The sequence below is a fragment of the Xenia sp. Carnegie-2017 genome, unplaced genomic scaffold (assembly GCF_021976095.1).
Source record: "Xenia sp. Carnegie-2017 unplaced genomic scaffold, XeniaSp_v1 HiC_scaffold_6, whole genome shotgun sequence".
Classification (NCBI taxonomy): domain Eukaryota; kingdom Metazoa; phylum Cnidaria; class Anthozoa; order Malacalcyonacea; family Xeniidae; genus Xenia; species Xenia sp. Carnegie-2017.
In genome coordinates this window covers 13418465-13437134 of record NW_025813526.1, presented here as the reverse complement: position 1 = coordinate 13437134, position 18670 = coordinate 13418465, and the positions used below count along the sequence as shown (strand labels likewise).

The window sequence follows — 18670 nt, the reverse complement described above, 5'->3', positions numbered from 1 at the left end:
AAGGATTTTTGTTTATTGCCTGGTAAATTAAAGTTAAATACAAAGTACCACAAAATAAAATGCAGGAAAACGAAGAAGCTCCTAAAGGCGAAGACGATGTAATTAAGAATTACCAACTGGATATACCAAAATATATCCAGGATCACGAGTAAACTTACGGTCATAATCTTCCCATTTCTTTAAAGCTGCCTGCCACACCTCATGATAATTCATAGTTTTTCCAACTTTTACTGGAAACGTCTTTCCAAAAACTCTTTTGGGCTCCTCTCCCTTTACTCCATTAGCCCGATAGTAATTAAAACTTCGTCCTCATTTGACTCTGAAGATGACTACCGCTAAGGTTGTCGAAACGTCAGTCGACAACAACAAAAACAGTCCTTCTCAGGACTATAATTCAAATGTGTTAAAACACGAGCGAATTACCAGTGGTAAACCATCATGTGGTAAACAGAGTCTCTTCTTACAATATTAACCCCCGGTTAAAATTTCTTGTTCCTAGTCTTCTGTAGATATGACCGGTAGGCTTTGTTATTGAACTTTGATTTTGCATTACGATAACTGGTTTCGTGCATTTGGTCAGTTTTATTTTGCATTGCAATACTCAATTTGTTTATAACTTTTAGTTTGATTTGCATCGTGGCAAATTTGTATTGCTTTCAGCACATTATTTTAGTATCATATACATTGTTTTTGAATTTAAGGGAATGTTTCTGCATTGACAAATTAATTTGTGAATTGCAGATACGGCCACCGTAGCTAACACCTGTGCACGTGAATCACACTATGTGCATGTGAACAAAATGCAAATACTTGTAGCAAACAGCCTGTTTCTCTTGCAGCGTCCGCAATGAGCCTTGGCTTCCATCGCAATGAACCTTGGACTCCATTACCTTAGCACGCGGAATTCTTTGAGTAAAAGTAACAAACTTTCCCAGTACTTTTGTATACGTTAAGAGTGTGTCTCACCTTCTCTTCGTTTCCCTCTGATCAACATATCTCCTATTTACAATTTAACTTACAAATTAACCCGCGGAAGCAATAAAATTATTATTCGCTTTTGCAAAAAACTCCTGTAATGTATCAAAACTCACTACAAACAGTTATCTCGATTAAACGTGAATGAAAAATGACACTTTCTTTAGCATGCCCTGCCCTATTATTTCCATTGGTTGACAGTAATCAAACTTACATTCCGTCACGTAACTGAACTATGACGATTGTTTTATATTTCAACAAAAGAGATTAGTTTAACGTACTGAGTACTGTGGCCATTGCTTTTGCTTTCCTCTTCGCCAATGTAATATCTTTTAATTTCCAAAAATTTTAATTTGTTTTCCTGTTAATACTATCTCCGTTCTCTTTTCTTTCTCTTTTGGTTACCCTCATCCCTAATTATAATTCCTGTCAACTTGTCAAATTCTTACCAATTATACTTACAAATTATATTATTACGACGTCATTACTATTGATGTATCCGTTTGCTACACGTGTATCACATAAACATTAAACAACACCATAACACTCCTACATTCGCAGAAATTGTGATAAAAACGTATTTTAATGGATCCGTATGAAGATGAATGCTACACACGTCTGAAACAATTTACTGCAAGCACACCCCAACAAGATGTGGTTAATCTTTACTCAAAATGGGCTGCCACTTATGAAAAGGTAATGACCGGAACGTTTTGCAAAATATAAGAAAAAATATTTTAACGTGTAAGCACAAAGCTAAGCTTACATTAAAAAGCCTTATGAAACGAAACTTTTGATTATTTTGGTTAGCATGTATTGCATCGAAAAACGACTATCGTACATGGCTGACTCATCGAGCGTTATAAAGAGAAATAGAAAATTTCAGGCTGTATGAAAGACCACGATAAGAGCATCAATGACATTACAGCATTATGTTATAAAGTATTTTGTACCGAGAATTTGTGATAATGTACTTGTCGTAGTCTGCTTTAAGTTTGTCAGTGTGAAGCGCTTCTTTTGTCTATGAGATAAAAAGGCATGTGTATCTTTGGTGAGTGTGTACAATTGTTATATACAAGAAGGATTAAAGACTAACTAGTGAGCAAAGCGTACGAGTTTATTTTCGATCCTTCTTAACGATTAATTTCATGACAAATAGACTACAAACAAACCAGCTATAAGGTAATCTTTGTATTTTCTTACGAAGAAATTCGTTAATATGCGTTAGACACGCATATTAACGAAGACATTCAAATCCTCAAAACAATCACATTAGGTTAGGGCTGAGGTTAGGGTTAGGGTTAGGGTTATATATATATATATATATATAAAGTTTCTCCGGATTTAAAGTGAGTTTTATTTAGCTTTCGACTCGTTGCTTCGAGTCTTCATCAGAATGAAAAATATTTATTTACACGTGCTTTTAGCTTGGAGACGTTTAGAGCGTCTAATTGGAGGAGTGGGTGGATTAATGTGATTGGATGGGGTGAAATGCGTTTCCATGGGTTTTGGTGTATTGTGAATATGATTGGTGTTAATAATATTAGAGTGTAGTGTTTTAGTTTTGGTGTTGTTTGTAGTTTTTATGTCCTTTTCCTTTAGTTGTGAGTATATGATGGGTATGTCGATATGTCTGTTTATTGTGTCGTTGTCTTTACTGTACCAAGCTTCTTTAAATTTGCGTGCGTGTTTAGTCTGTGCGCGTCCGAGTACTTTAGTTTCTGTCCAGTCAAATGTGTGGTTGTTTCCGTGGGTATGTTCTGCCGGTAGTGAGTTTGGATCTCGTCGTTTTATGGCGTTTTTGTGTTCTGTGAGTCTTGTTTCGATTTTCTTAGATGTTTGTCCTATGTATTGCTTTGAACAGTCTTTACATGGTATCATGTAGATCGCGTCAGTTGTATCATGAATTGTTGTTTTGTCTTTATGTTTGGTGAAAAATGATTTGAGTTTTTGTGTAGGTTTGTGGGCGACGTTAATATTAAATGGTCGAAGAAGTCTGCCAGTCTTTTCTGATGTTCCGTTTATGTATGGTAATGTGACAATTTTTACTGTTTCGTCCGGTTTTTTGTTGCTTTTGTCGGTTTGTGTTTTGTTTTGTATTTTGTATATAGTTTTTATCATGAAGTTTCTAGGGTAATTGTTTTTAATAAATGTGGAGTATAAGTAGTTGCGTTCTGTTTTTTTGGCTTCTTCCGTATTACAATGAGTGTTTATCCTGTTAAAAAGTGTTCGAATGCAGTTTCTTTTGTGTTGTGTCGGATGATTGCTGTTGAAATTAAGTATTTGGTATGTGTGGGTGGTTTTGCGGTTTTGCGGTATACTTGTGTGTTTAGTGTACCGTCATCTGTTCTGGTTAGTAGGATGTCGAGGAAGGTAAGTTGTTTGTCGTGTTCTTCGTCTTTAGTAAAGGTAATGTTCTTTGTGGTATGGTTTATGGTGTGTAGGATTTGTTCAGTTTTGTCTTTCTTGACTATGGCAAAGATGTCGTCGACATATCTTTTCCATAGTCTGATGTTTGTGTTGTTTCTGACTGATTGTGTTTCGAGGTGTTGCATGACAGCTTCTGCGAGGAATGTGGATATTGTAGATCCCATTGGTGTGTCTGAAATTTGTCTGTAGTATGTGTTTTGGAAGGGGAATTCAGTGGAGAGGCAAAGGTTGAGTAAGTCTAGGATGTCATTTTTGTCTATTTGTGTTGTAGCTTGCCAAGTTTTGTCGTTTGTGAGTAGTTCGTTTGTAATTTTTTTGGCGATGTCTAGTGGTATGGATGTGAAGAGTGATGTCACGTCGTAGGATATCATGATTTCGTCTGGTCGTAGTTTAATGTGTTCAATACTGACTATACTTATCTTTGAGAAGATTGATCTTCTCCTGTGGAACTATGCCCTTCCATGTAGTAAATAGTTTAGGATTTACAAGGTCTAAAAACTCGAACTGATTAATATCTTGAAATCGTTCACTTAACATGCCTTTAATGGAATCAATAATCTCAAAATAAAGCTATTTGTAATTGTATCTACTATCTGCTCTGGTTGCTGGTGGGCCTACTTTTTCTAGTGCAGTTTGGTAAAACTCGGTGAAAGCTTGATCTGTGCGAAGTGACACAATAAACTGCTTGAAATTGTCAATCTTGTTTATGCCATAGTTAAAATGGGTTTCCCTATTTTGAAGAATGGGATACAAAATTGTGGACTGTTCTAAAATCCTGTAAAAAACACACACTAGAAAACAAAAGAGAAAGCTATCAAGATAATGCAGTAAGCCACTTATTTTACTTAATGACTCATCATCCCACCCAGCTGGTTGTTCAAGTACCCCCTCAAAAATATCTAAAAGTTTTTCATAGTTTTTGTGCAATACATTGATTAATCTAGAGCGATAATACCATCTTGTTTCACCAGGGGCAGGAAACTAAAGGTTGTTAGATGTGAGAAAAGCTTTTCTTTTTGGGGCATTGCTTGTAAATGTGCTGAATGTAGCTATATTAATAAAAACGATTTTAACAGGAGTGTAGCTATATTAATAAAAACGATTTTAAAAACGATTTTAATTGATGAGGCTGACTGGCATAGGACCAGGTTCAATCTATGAGCTGCACAATGAACAAAATGAGCGAAAGGATACTCTTGTCGAACCAATGCTTGAACACCATTCATATGGCCAGACATGACAGAAGCACCATCATATGTTTGTAAAACCAGTTTTTCTTTTATATTAGAATACTCACCAAGTTTATCTTTGACAACTTGTGATATTGCTGTGGCATTTCTGTTCATACTTACATCCACAAATCCTAATTGCCTCTCCATAATTTCACTTGCTTTGTCAAACCGAGCAATAACACTTAGCTGCTCTTTGGTGGAGACATCAGATGCTTCATCAACCTGACTACTCATAAATGTGCAATCATTTATTATCCTTTCTGATTTCATCTTCAATAATTGAATCAAGACAGCTGATAAGACCATTTTGAATTTCTGGGGAGACTCCAGTAAATCTTCTGTCACCAACTATATCAGATTCTGCTAGTCTACTGTGCAGTCGACGCTCAAATACAGAATCAAACTTAGCAAAACATTCGAGCAACTCTCTATAATTACCTTTGTTCAAGCTACCTTCGGACTCATTGTGACCTCTAAATGGCAACTCTTGCTTTGACAAATACAGCACGGCCTCAGTAACAGTTTTTAAAATTTCTCGATTTTGTCTTACCTCCTCATTGTGACGCTGAATCTCATTTCTTCTAGCGAGGAACATAAGACAATCAATTCGTTCACTAGCTCCATACGTTTTCCATGTCTTAAATGCAGTCAAATGCGATTTAGATTTTTCATGCTTCTTAGCATCAGACATAATACTCCGCATATCGTTGTAGCCATTCTTAGTCCACTATGGCGATGTTTTGGGGGAAAACATTAGACATGGTCAACAAAACACTTTCTGCAAGGTTGTACTGCCACACAGCCAGTCCTTCGCCTCATACCAATCTCTCTGAAATGCTCTTCCCTTATTTTGGATAGTTAAATGAGGAGTAGGCCGTTCATGAACGATAACATTCTGTTCGACCGACGATCGAGCAGAGAACGGTTTAGCTAATAAGCTATTTACTAAATCAACATCAGTTGAGCAAATCGCAGTCGCACTTCAAGCCATTGTGTCATACACAAATACAAAATAGCAATTTGAGAGTAAAAACAATGGAAAATTAATACCGACAATGACACGTAATTTGATAATCACTAATCGCTGTACTCGTATTAAAAGGTCGAATAATTACAACCTCCGCCAATTTAAAATAGCGGAGTTCGACTATAAAACAGCAGATTTGAGCATGCGTCAAGTCCCTTAGCCAACCAGAATTCAAAACTTCTTATATAGAATTATATTGTATGTTCCGCCCTCTGAAGATGGGCGGAATACGTGGAGAATCGCGCGAGTATGCAATGTGCGAGAAAAGGCGGTTGCTAGGTTACATAACAAATCTTGAGATTTTGCTGTATTACGATTACGAACCACCTAATAAAAGCGTAAATATGAACGAATAAAACATAATATTACAAATTGTTCTTGAAATAATGTATATCTTATGTCCAAATAGAATATTTATTATTTTTTTGGGAATTTTCTACTCCCGCCGGGCGGGAGTAGCGGGACCGCTAGCTACGCCACTGATGGATACAGAATGTTATAAAGATATTTTGAAAGCTCATACGTAGGTGATCCTGGAAGCGATACGATAGGTCGAAGTGGGTTGTTTTCTTTGTAGATTTTTGGTAGTCCGTAGAATTTGGCGGTGGATGCGTCATTGTGTCGGATTCTTCTGTAGTCGTTTTCGTTTAGTTTCTTTTTGTCTTTTAGTTGTTTCAGTTTCTGGTTGATGCGGTTGATGGTCGTTTTGCTGGGGTCTGTGTGGAGAAGTTCGTAGGTGGTGGTGTCTTGTAGGAGGGCACATTTCACCCCATCCAATCACATTAATCCACCCACTCCTCCAATTAGACGCTCTAAACGTCTCCAAGCTAAAAGCACGTGTAAATAAATATTTTTCATTCTGATGAAGGCTCGAAGCAACGAGTCGAAAGCTCAATAAAACTCACTTTAAATCCGGAGAAACTTTTATTTATTAATATATATATATATGTATTGTGAATCTTGCCCGTCGCCCAGGCAATATTCCTTTTGACTATGTCGAATAGATGCAACAACTCAAGCCTTTGAATAACGAAATTTTATTCCCTGGCAATGTTTATCTCATACATATATTGCTCACTAACTTAGACTCCCTCTTTAACCCCTTTTGTGCAAAACATCAATCAAAATTTTTCTAAGCCTATTGGTTAACGAAATTATAACAACTAAGGAAAATTTGTCTCTCAGTCAGTAGGACATTCAAATAACATAACTTATTCCCAACACACTCCCCCTATACATCTGAAGATAAGATGTATATCTAAATGGATTAATGATCTAGGGAGCGTTTCAAATCTCTTCGTTTTCTTCGTCAGCAATCGATTTGATGATCCCCGCTGCATTTTCAGCTGCCTTACGCTTTGGCTTGAATGGTTGAGCGTCTGGATTAAGATCAGGTCTCTCTTCATGGCTCTGTCGATCACAAGCTAATTCCATTGTGTAAAGCATTTGAACTGGTCGTTCTAGGTTTCCATTTGGCGTTTTCAACATTACCCCACGTATCACTCCTTCTCTTCCTGGATATGTCTCTATAACAATCCCAAGAGGCCATTTTCCTCTATTCTTTTCATTGGATTTGATCACCACGACGTCTCCGACATTTACAATGAGCTTTTTAGTCCCATGACTCATAAATAGAACAAGTAACCTCTTATAAATTGCTTGGTGTAACACTCGATCAAGATCTTACATTTAGTGACCACATTTCTAGCCTAAAGGCCAAGCTTTCTCAGCGTATTGGTTTATTAAAAAATATAAAGAGATACCTTCCAATAAAAGAAAGACTTTTATACTATAACGCCTTGATTAAACCCGTCCTTATGTACGGGAGCATGGTTTGGAATACCTGCGACGTTAAAGAACTCCACTGTCTCCTAAGGTTACAAAAAAGTGCTGCCCGAGTAATTCTTGGAGTAGACCCTTATTCTAGAAGTGTTGTAAACTTTAGTAAACTAGGCCCGGTTGCCTTTTTTTGACGAAATAAAACTAAACAAATGTGCCATGATCTTTAAGAGCCTCAAATGCGATGTTCCCATTTATATCAAAGATTTGTTCAAGACGAACAGTTCTGTTCACAATAGGTCCACGAGACATGGCAATTTAAATTTAGTGTGTCCCAAATACCTAAGAAATAACAATGGTGGCAAGGCATTCAGTGTTAACGCAGTTAAGTTATGGAACAGCCTTCCCCATGATATCAAAAAAATGCCTAGTATAAATCTATTCAAAACAGCTGTGAAAAAGCATTTTATAAGCTCATATAAAAACCTGGACAACTTTGAAACAATATTAAGCAATAGTATACTACCTAATTTTAATTTTAATTTTTTATAAATTAATTTTATCTTTCTGAATATTTTTAATATGTCCAGCTATTTTTATCATAGAATTTTGTAATTATTTATATATTTATTCATTATCAGTTTTTTTGTAATCCTGTATAATCTAGTTAGAGGGCCACAGGTTTGTCAGCTTTTCAGCTGTTACGTGTCCCCCTCTTCAAATAAAGTCCTTATTATTATTATTATTATTATGTCGTTCTCGCAGTGCAGTAAGGTATTCTTTCGACCATCTTTTCCACAAGGCTTGTTTGCAAGATTTCAAATATCTTTCCCTCTTACGTAAGTCCTGATCACTTTCAACCCATAATTTCTGTTCTGGCAGATGATTGGATCTCTGGAATAAAAAGAGCTCGGGTGTCAACACCGGCAGTTGAACATCGTCTTCAACATAACTAAGCGGTCTTCTATTGATTTGCACTTCAACGTCAAGTATCACTTCACACAGTTCTTCGCACTTCAGATTTGCGCCTCCAATTGCCTTATACATCGCTTGTTTGACAATTCCTATCAGCCGCTCGAACTGTCCTCCCCACCATGGTGCTCGGGACAAGTTAAACTGCCATTTAATGTCGAATTCCTTCAAGTAACCTTGAGGACGTTCCTCCTTTTCTAAAGTATCAATCCACTTCGCAGTTTTTATGAAGGTGACCCCATTGTCTGAATAGATCCTCCTGGGTCTTACCCTCCGAGCAATGAACCGTTTCAAACTTGGTATGAACGTGGAAGCAGATAGGTCCGGCATCATGTCCAAGTACACTGCTCGAGTTAGACTACATGAAAACAGCGCCAGATACGCTTTGCAATCCTTGCTTGACTTCCCTTTGTAACGTATTGGTCCCGCGAAATCTACGCCAATTACCTCGAACGCTGTTTCGCCACAAGTCCGGTCCTCGGGTAACTTTCCTGGAGGGGGTGTGGGAACTGATGTCGCTAGATATCTTTTACAACCAAAACACTCCTTTCTAACTTTCTTTACAAGGCTTCTTAACTTCGGTATCCAATACGTCTCTCTTACAGCAGCCATTGTCAATCCAACACCTCCATGTAACGTTTCACGATGCAACTTTTCCACTACTCTTTGAGCTAGCAAGGAATCTGTGGGAAGGTAGATAGGATACCGACCCACAATTCGGCCACGACATTCTAAAATCCCTTCTGTAGTGCGCGTAAGATTAAGTTCTTAACATTGTTGCTCGTACTTTGGTTGTAATTGACCTTGCTTTGGGCTTCTTTCACAAATTTCATCTTAGCCTCTTCAATCTCGGTAAAGGATAATGGTCCTGTTCTCTTTTCCCCTTGTGTACAATTGTTTACGAAGCTGAAGAGCCATGACGACATTCTTAGAGCTCGTTTAAGTGAGCATTTTCTTAATAACTGTTCCAGAACATCACCACTGTACTGTTTTGTTGTCATTGCGATACTTTTTTGGGAGACTGTCGCTTCTGCTTCTGTTGCAATAGTTGGAGTTGTGGTTATATTACTTGGCCATCTGCTCATATCAGATAACCATTCTGGACCGTAGAGCCACGTCTGATTTAATTTCCCACCCCTGCTGGATTTTCGGATGTGGGCACATATCGCCATTTTATTTCAGGATGTTGGTGTATCTTACGGACACGGTTTGAGACAAACTGCTTATACTGGCCACGTCCAAGTATCCAATGCAAGGCGACAGTGCTGTCTAGCCATGCAAAACTTTGCGGCCGCGATGAATGATCCAAAGCGTTTCGCACATTCACAAGAAGGTTCGCTGCCATGTGGGCTGACACAAGTTCTAGTCGTGGAACAGTTAGGTCCTCTTTTGCCAGACGACTTTTACCAGCAACTACATTTTGAGTAATTCCCGATTCTTGATGAATAACTGAGTACACTGCAGCTCCTACACCTTGTGTGCTAGCATCCCCGAATGCATGCAGCTCTAAAGATTTGATTGGTTCTCGGAACCCAGCTAATGATCGCGGAACACTTACTTCACACGGAAGATTGCTCTCCTAGCAGTCCCATCGATATATCAAAGAATGGCTTAGCTGTACATCCACAAAGGCTTCTCCTTACAGATATCACGATAAATTATCTTTCCCTCTAGAATTAAGGGTGATGTAATTCCCAAAGGGTCATAAACCTAAGCCAATCTACTCAGTAGTTCTCGTTTCGTTTTTGCCGATTTCTCTGATGGGATCACTATGGAAATCTCGTCACCTTTCTTTTTCCATATCAGTCCCAGCACTTTAGATTCTCCAGATTTTGTTCCAAGTTATTGTTTTGCTAAAGTTCCTTCTTCATCATCCTTTCCTTCTTCATCTGCTTCAAGCTCAGGGGCATTTGAGTTCCACTTATGCAAACTGAAATTGGCGTCGTTGAATACATCGATTGATTTCTTTTTCTTTCCTTGGCTACGTCTACTGTTTGTCCCCACTAAGCAGATCGTCTACATACATAGATTTCTTCAGTTCCTCAACGATATCTGGCATCTTCGTTTTCCAAGTTTCTAGGTGATGCTCTAGCACTCCCCCAAGCAGAAATGGAGAGCAAGTTAGCCAAAGACGACTCTCGTGAATCTATATGTCAAGGGTTCAGGTTGACTGTCACTCTTCCAGTGAAACCGTAAGTCATCTCTTTCTTGTTCTTTTATTCGGATCTGGAGGAATGCCTTTTCTATATCTCCACAAAGTGCAACTGGAAATAAGCGATGATGAATCAATACGCTCCAAAGGGCCTGGGTAAAGGCAATCATTCAAGGATGGAGCACTTGGAGTCTCTCGAGCGGATGCATCGTAAACTACACGGATTTTCGTTGTTTGTGCAGCTTCACGTATCACGGATTTATGAGGTAAGTAAAGCTCCCTACCCACTGGGGGCTCGGTTACAAGTTCAACTACCCCTTTGCTGACTTGTTCCTCAATAATCCTGTTATACTCACTGGCCATTCCTTCCCTGTCTAATCTCTTTACAAGACTGTTGAGGCGTCGCAAACTTTCTTCTTTGTAGGGTGGTAAGGGAGGATGGTTACCTCGCCACAGTAGACCAGACTCGTACTAACCTTCTGAACTCCTGACCAATTGTTCCTTAAACTCTCCATACACTGAGATTTGATCGTGTTCTAAGGTGTCGGCAAGTCCTAAAACATCTAATCGGCACAACTTCGCATAATCCTTTTGAGTGGTTTGTGTTAGTAACATATGATTGTGATCAAATTCCTTTCGAGGGGACATCACGAACCATCCCAGCTTGGTCGACTCCGCGATAGGTTCGCCATCTTTGCCTATTCGGGGACGATTCTTTGTTTTTATTCTGGCATACTCCCCTCCCCCATGAACGACATGTACTGGAAGCTGAGCCTTCGTGTCACCATCTTGGATATCAACCCCTTTTAAGTGTGAGTATTTGGAACTCATATGGCTGTATTGGGGTTTTTTTACTGATAAAAGTTCACTTTTTTTCACTTTTATTAAATCTACTTCCATACCAAACTCTCCATCGAGGGACTCCACTTTAGTTGCATAGGTCTCAAGACGTTAGCATCTGGTATATTGGGTAAGTCAAGAATTTCTTTGGTGTAGGCTTTAATCACTTCTGACTCCTTTCCATACTTAGACTGAAGTATACTTTTTGCTCGGTTATACCCTATACTAGTGAAAGGTAGTGCTTTTATGGAATACTTGACATGTTTTTCAAGCAACTCTCTCAAGTATGAAAATTTTCTTACATTGGAAATAGTTGATTTGTCAATAGTCTCGCTGAACTGGTTCCCGAATCTTAGCCAATCTTTGTAGCTTCCGTTAAATTTTGAAATCACTAGCTTTGGTAGTTTAGCTTCCAGATTCCCACTAATTGTAGAATTCATTTCTCCTGTCTCTTCTGGTTTGTCCCTCTTGGACTCTTCCAATTGAGTCTTGTAGTGCAGCTTAGTTTCATACAACTCTTTCTCGAAATTCAACTGATCCTTTCTTAAATGTGCTTTCTTACTTTCATCCACTTCCATAAGCCACTTGCGTAATTTTTCTATTGCATTGTCAGCTTGACCGATGGTATTTTCTATCGATTCCTCCCACTCGGAAATGCTTTCGACTTTTTCGCCACTAGCTATTTTTAACCCTTCGACTGTACGTTTGGCGGTATCTGCTTCTTTTACTAATTCATTTAACGCATCACGATGTCTTTCGTTTCTACCGTGATTATCTGACGCAAGAATTCTCTCAGTTTTCCCGCAAGTGATCGAAATATGCTTGAGTTTTGCTTCAAGTGCTAGCTCCGCAGCTTCCTGCTTCGACATGCTTCAATACGAATTCTTGTTCTTGATCGAACTATTTTCACTTATCCCGTCGGAGGTGCCACGTTTTGTGAATCTTGCCCGTCGCCCAGGCAATATTCCTTTTGACTATGTCGAACAGATGCAACAACTCAAGCCTTTGAATAACGAAATTTTATTCCCTGGCAATGTTTATCTCATACATATATTGCTCACTTACTCAGACTCCCTCTTTAACTCCTTTTGTACAAAACATCAATCAAACTTTTTCTAAGCCTATTGGTTAACGAAATTATAACAACTAAGGAGAATTTGTCTCTCTGTCAGAAGGACATTCAAATAACATAACTTATTCCCAACATATAGAAAAGTTTGAAAATTTGTTATCCAGGCATTGATTACATAAAAGATAAAAGTTTATCCGGATTTTTAATGATTTTTATTGAGCTTTCGACTCGTTGCTTCGAGCCTTCATCAAAATGAGGATATTTCTTTACCCGTGCTTTTAGCTTGGAGACGTTTAGAGCGTCTATTTAGATTAGTGGGTGGATTAATGTGATTGGATGGGTTGAAATGCGTTGCCATGGGTTTTGGTGTATTTTTAATATGATTGGTGTTAGTAATATTAGAGTGTAGTGTTTTAGTTTTGGTGTTGTTTGTAGTTTTTTTGTCCTTATTCTTTAGTTGTGAGTATATGATGGGTATGTCGATACGTCTGTTTATGGTGTCGTTGTCTTTACTGTACCAAGCTTCTTTAAATTCGCGTGCATGTTTAGTCTGTGCTCGTTCGAGTACTTTAGTTTCTGTCCAGTCGAATGTGTGCTTGTTTCAGTGGGTATGTTCTGCCGGTAGTGAGTTCGGATCTCATCGTTTTATGGCGTTTTTGTGTTCTGTGAGTCTTGTTTCAATTTTCTTAGATGTTTGTCCTATGTATTGCTTTTAACAGTCTTTACATGGTATCATGTAGATCGCGTCAGTTGTATCATGAATTGTAGTTTTGTCTTTATGTTTGGTGAAACATGATTTGAGTTTTTGTGTAGGTTTGTGGGCGACGTTAATATTAAATGGCCGAAGAAGTCTGGCAGTCATTTCTGATGTTCCGTTTATGTATGGTAATGTGACGATTTTTACTGTTTCGTCCGGTTTTTTGTTGCTTTTGTCGGTTTGTGTTTTGTTTTGTATTTTGTATATAGTTTTGTTTATGAAGTTTCTAGCGTAATTGTTTTTAATAAATGTAGAGTATAAATAGTTGCGTTCTGTTTTTTTGGCTTATAAGAAATTGAGAAAACTTTACCTGCCTTAACGTAATTGGTCGAGAGAAATGCATTATGGAGAAACTATGTAAAAAATTATATTATTTTTTTGATTGACTAGAGTGAACATTTTCCTTATGTTGACAACTTTAATGGAAATTTATTAAATGTTTAATGCTTTTGAAATATCTTAATTTATCGACTTTATTTGATGACCATGTACTTGACAGGCAAGCTACAAGTATTTATTTCATACCTATTTTTAGAATAAACAGGAGCATAAATCGTTGTTAATTTTTGCCAGACTTTAGCAATCTTGCTTTTGTAGCAGATACTTCAAAAAGAAAAGAACGTACACTTTAAAATGAATTACTCCTCCCTAAAATATTAAAGCTCCTTAGAATTTGGTAAAGGATCTTTAATAGATGTATATAAAGATTAATCTTTTACAAAAAAGCATAGTTGAAGCTGTAATATGATTAATGTTAAGATTTATGTATTAAGCAATTTATTGCAAAGAAGATAAGACTACCGCTTAATGCAAGAAATCATTGTTTAAGTTGAAATTATATAATAGCACAAAGAGAGCTTTTAAATTGAAAAAGTAAAAATGGGCAAATATTTGAGCGTTTCAACATAACTTTTAATATACAAAATGTAATTTTAGGTTGCTGATGATATTAGTTATCAAGCACCAGTGGTTGCAGCAGAACAGCTTCACGAGGAACTTATTAAATATAACTACAACCAGGAGATTGAAATTCTGGACCTTGGTTGTGGCACAGGTCTCGTTGGTGAACATCTTTACAAGCTGGGATATAAAAATGTAGATGGTATTGATATTAGTGAAGAAATGTTGAAGCTTTCTGAAGCAAAAGGAGTTTACAGGTTAAAACTTTCTGTACAATGGTAAAACTTTTTTAGTAATTATCAATTGCTGTGTGTTATTGTAAAAATGTTCAATAAAACTTAAATGCTTTTCATTTCAAACAACAAATCGTTCTAAATCAGTAATTTCTTTGGTAAACGGTTTTCGTAAATATACTGTGTTTTTTACCATCCTACGATCAACAAAAAGCCAACATTTGAAAGAATCCTTTATTTCAATTTCAACGTCTTAAAATAATAATGAGCACATGCACAGAGCATGTATCAACGAGTTTTATGTTCAATATATTCTTGCATTTATTATTCAAGCATTTTTATTTCATTTATTTTATTAATGTTTTATATTTCTGCAAAATACAGATCACTAAAAAAGGGAACCATGGGATCAGATGGATCAGTTGAACTGGGAGTAACCGCTGGTCAATACGATGCAGTAATTTGCGTTGGTGTTTTTGCACCTGGTCACGTGAAAGGGAAAGGGATGGATGACTTTATTCATTCCGTGAAACAAGGAGGCGTAATATTCTTCACAATTAATGAATTAGTACTCGATGACCCTGGCTATGGATTTCATCGGAAATTAGAGGAAATAACAAAACAAGGAAAGTGGAAACCTATTTCTAAATATTTTGAGCCAAGATATGCAAACGACAAAGGTGCAATTTATTTCATTTTTCAAAAACAATGAAAAATACTTTAGCTTTTTACAAATATGATACTCATTTATTAAAGGGGAACTCCACCCAAAAATAATGTTGGTCTTAAAACTTTGTCTGTCCCGTGAAAATAAATATGCGGCAATTTTTTTGTTTGTTTGATTCAATATTTTCACAAAAAATGAGTTGAAATGCTGCAGCTAGGGCATCCGGTGCGTGGGAGCAGAAATATGTCAGCGGCTTGTATTGACGTCATATCGTCAATTGCTCCTCAAAGCTTTATGTAAAGTCATTGCACAGTCATAATAAACTTGCGTCAAAATGCTTCTCCTAATCACAAAATGTTTCTTTTCGGAACGTCAGAATTTTTTATTCGTAGGTATATACACAATCAACTTTTATAGCTTACATGCAAGTATTGAGCTGGTTATTTGTATTCTGTTTTAATAGAACGGTTTCACATGCATAAAGGCCATTATCGCACAGTTTCCGCACTACATATAGAACTTGAATGTCGATTAATATTATTTTTTAAAAAATACGAAGGTTTCTTTGTGTGGAAACTGTGCGTAATGCCGTTTGCTTGTCCTCCGAATTCAACCTTAAGAACAGTTTCCACTGATATGAAACCAATCTATTGCCCCTTAAACATTGAATAATAATAAACATGGTTGTGTAACTCATTACGGTTAGAAAATAATCCTACATAAAACCATTGTAAAAATAGCCAGTGCTATGAAAAACACTCTCATATTGATCACCAATATGATGTGTGGCATTTGTCTAAATCTGTCACAAAAAAACTAACAAAGAAGGCTAACATTAAGGGACATGATGACTTGACCCATTGGATTAAGTCCATTTCTAATCCTCTTTGGTGGTGCTCTACAAGTTGTAACAAGAATGCAGAAGAATTGGTGGAAAAAGGGAAGTCTGTCCTTAACCACATTTCCAACAAGCATTTCTGGAAGGTGAACACATATTTTCATCAATGTTGCCACCAACAATTAACAGAAAAAGAAACAAAGCAGAAGAAGTGGTTATCTCCTACTTCACAAGCATATATCGCTGCAGAGAAGGTGATATGTGACAAGAGGCTTCTAAAAGACCTGCGGAAGCTATCTGAGTTTTGTCACACAGGATAGTTGGAGGTTTACCATTCCCTTTTACTGAAATATTGCCCAAAGTGAGAGCATTTTTATTTCCTGGGATGGTAGCCCGCACTCAGTTAGCAGCATTAGATCACAACAACAATATTAAACGTGATAAAGCAGTCATTAAGTCAGGGACAAACAAAGGGCAAGACCGTTACAAAATGATTTTTGCTAAAACACAGAAGCAATGGGTTGTAAAGGCAATGAAAGAAAAGAAAGAGTACCAGTACATTGATAAACTACTTGCGGAGGTTGTGAATGCATGCAAAACTGAGGAGATTGAACTTGTACATCATGGCGAGAATCTTCCAAAGAGCATTTCTAAATCATGTCCACCCAGGAAAGAAGTAAGTGTAAAGGAACATCAGTCTAGATTTGCATAAAATGTCAGTGGTGATGTTAGCTATGGCAATAGGTTTTGCCATACCCATATAATATGACGTTGAATCAGTGAAGACAACTTTTGTACTACTTAAAAAATGTTCATTCTTAAATATTAACATAGCAAAACCTTTTGCTATAGCTAGTTTCACCACTGCATTACACAAACTATTCATGTAATTAATTATAGTTATATTATAACCAGTGTAATAGCCAAGCCACATTTATAATGATTTCTTTGTAAATCTGGTTTTTTTTTTTGTAATAAATTAATAATAATAAATGTGCATAGCATGAGCTATAAATGAGCTGGCTATGCCACTTTAATATTGACATACAAAGTAATTGTAATGGGTATACCTATATCATAATAAAATACTTCATTCATCAACATAGGGAAAGCCTTCAAATTGAAATTCCTCTGCAAGGCCAGGTGGAGGAAATGTTTCTCTAATGCGAGTAACTGCACATGATGGCAAGATAACTCTCACTTCTCTACCCAAGACACCCCAGCACCATCTTGCCAACTGTCTATATGCAATATTGCGGTACAGTTTGTCTTCGGGCCCATCATATGCTACCTCATATTGCTGCTTGTACTGGTACCAAGCTGTTTGTAAAACCCACCTGTTAAGACAAACAGGCTCAAAACCATGATGTTGTGTAATGCACAAAGGGACTTCGGTGGTCTTATTCGTTTCTACTGCCTCTAAATTTTTGTCACAAATATTGGAAATCTCTTTGCAGCATAAACATTCGTCGTTATTATCCATTATTTGGCAGTTACCACATTGACACCTGAATATGTTAAAAGAAAGGATCTTGAAAAGTAAATGTCAAAATTTCAATAAAAATTGTATCTTACAATAAAAACTTTAAAATCTAAAGTAATATGTGTGTGTGGACGTGGTCAACTTCAAAAACTGAAAACGTACTTTTGAGATATGGTCTAGAATAATATAACATTTTACTACCCACCATTCAAGATTGTCGCGCCGAGATTCATCGTCAATATACAAAAATTCCTGTTCTTCATTATCCTCAAACTGGTGAGCTTCTTCGTGTTCATCAGCCGGCCATTTGGGCTCAAACTGATATGGCCGAATATTGTTTGTTGGATTGTCTTCCATTTCACTATCGATTGGTGAATTAGGCCGAGGTTCTTCCAAAAAAGCCATTATAAGCGATTGTTTTGTTTTTGTGCTAGGCTGTGCGTTATTATTTTACTTTGTTGTAAACTCAACTCCAAATCGGTTTGACGATATGACGTCAAAATAATTTCCGCTGACGCTTTCTGTGCCCACGCTGCTAAGCCTCAAAACAGCTCAAATAGTGCACTTGAAGACGCGATTTTGTCAAAAATAAAATAGCTGATGTAAAAATTTCAAAATATAGTAACCTTTGCATAAAAATGGAACTTTTAAGACCAACATTATTTTTGGGTGGAGTTCCCCTTTAAAGATTTACTTTGAAATACATCACAGCGATAGTTATTGCATTTTGTGTCATAAATTTTTTTGCGTTTTTTCCTATGAGTTTGTGAGTTGATTTTCATTCGGGCACACAGTTTACTTTTGAGAATACACCATTGAGTCGCGATCGCATTTTGAGAAACTGGAAAGTGCAATGCATGATGGTAGAAATTTTTCGCATTGTGTACTCGTACATTAATGACATCCATATTTTAATGCAGTCGGTGCTCACAAAGTATTTCCATTTCAAGGAAATTAAGAAAACTAGTCGAGTAAAACTACTAACAATTATTTAAGCAGTGTTTTAACAAAGAGTTTGTGACCGAGCTTTTTCTGAGCTAAATACTCTCTTACTAGGTATTTTGATCTTGCAGGAAACTTGTGTTTTGTGATATTATTCTGTTTAGTTATGACGTTGAATTAAAATTATGCTGATATCCTCCTAATTTTTATTTTATTTTTTACTTCTTATCTACAAAATAAGTGTAATACAACACAATTTTTTATTATCTTTAGCAAACAGATCTCCCAAAAATGTGGTAAACATTTATTTTTAAAATAACGTTTGCATGAATGCATGCTGAATTGTTGAGATGTTAAAATTGGTTATATGT

The 18670-nt window shown here is 36.9% G+C and overlaps 2 protein-coding genes across 3 annotated transcripts; one reads left to right on the top strand and one right to left on the bottom strand.

Moving 5' to 3' along the window:
- Window positions 1-1469: 1469 nt before the first annotated feature.
- LOC124458532 (methyltransferase-like protein 27) lies at window positions 1470-16979 on the top strand. 2 transcript variants are annotated; one of them, XM_047008525.1, is made up of 3 exons: window positions 1470-1671; window positions 14173-14393; window positions 14754-16979. In XM_047008525.1, exons 1-3 carry the CDS (start codon window positions 1561-1563, stop codon window positions 15079-15081), a joined length of 660 nt encoding a protein of 219 aa, XP_046864481.1. In that variant the 5' UTR covers window positions 1470-1560; the 3' UTR covers window positions 15082-16979. The 2 variants fall into 2 exon arrangements, with proteins under 2 accessions (XP_046864481.1, XP_046864482.1); XM_047008526.1 differs by lacking the exon at window positions 1470-1671 and adding an exon at window positions 13334-13364.
- Window positions 16908-17909, bottom strand: LOC124457127. The gene is made up of 3 exons (XM_047007414.1): window positions 17563-17909; window positions 17212-17382; window positions 16908-16944 (listed from the first exon to the last, which is right to left on the bottom strand). Exons 1-3 carry the CDS (start codon window positions 17760-17762, stop codon window positions 16908-16910), a joined length of 408 nt encoding a protein of 135 aa, XP_046863370.1. The 5' UTR covers window positions 17763-17909.
- Window positions 17910-18670: the final 761 nt, after the last annotated feature.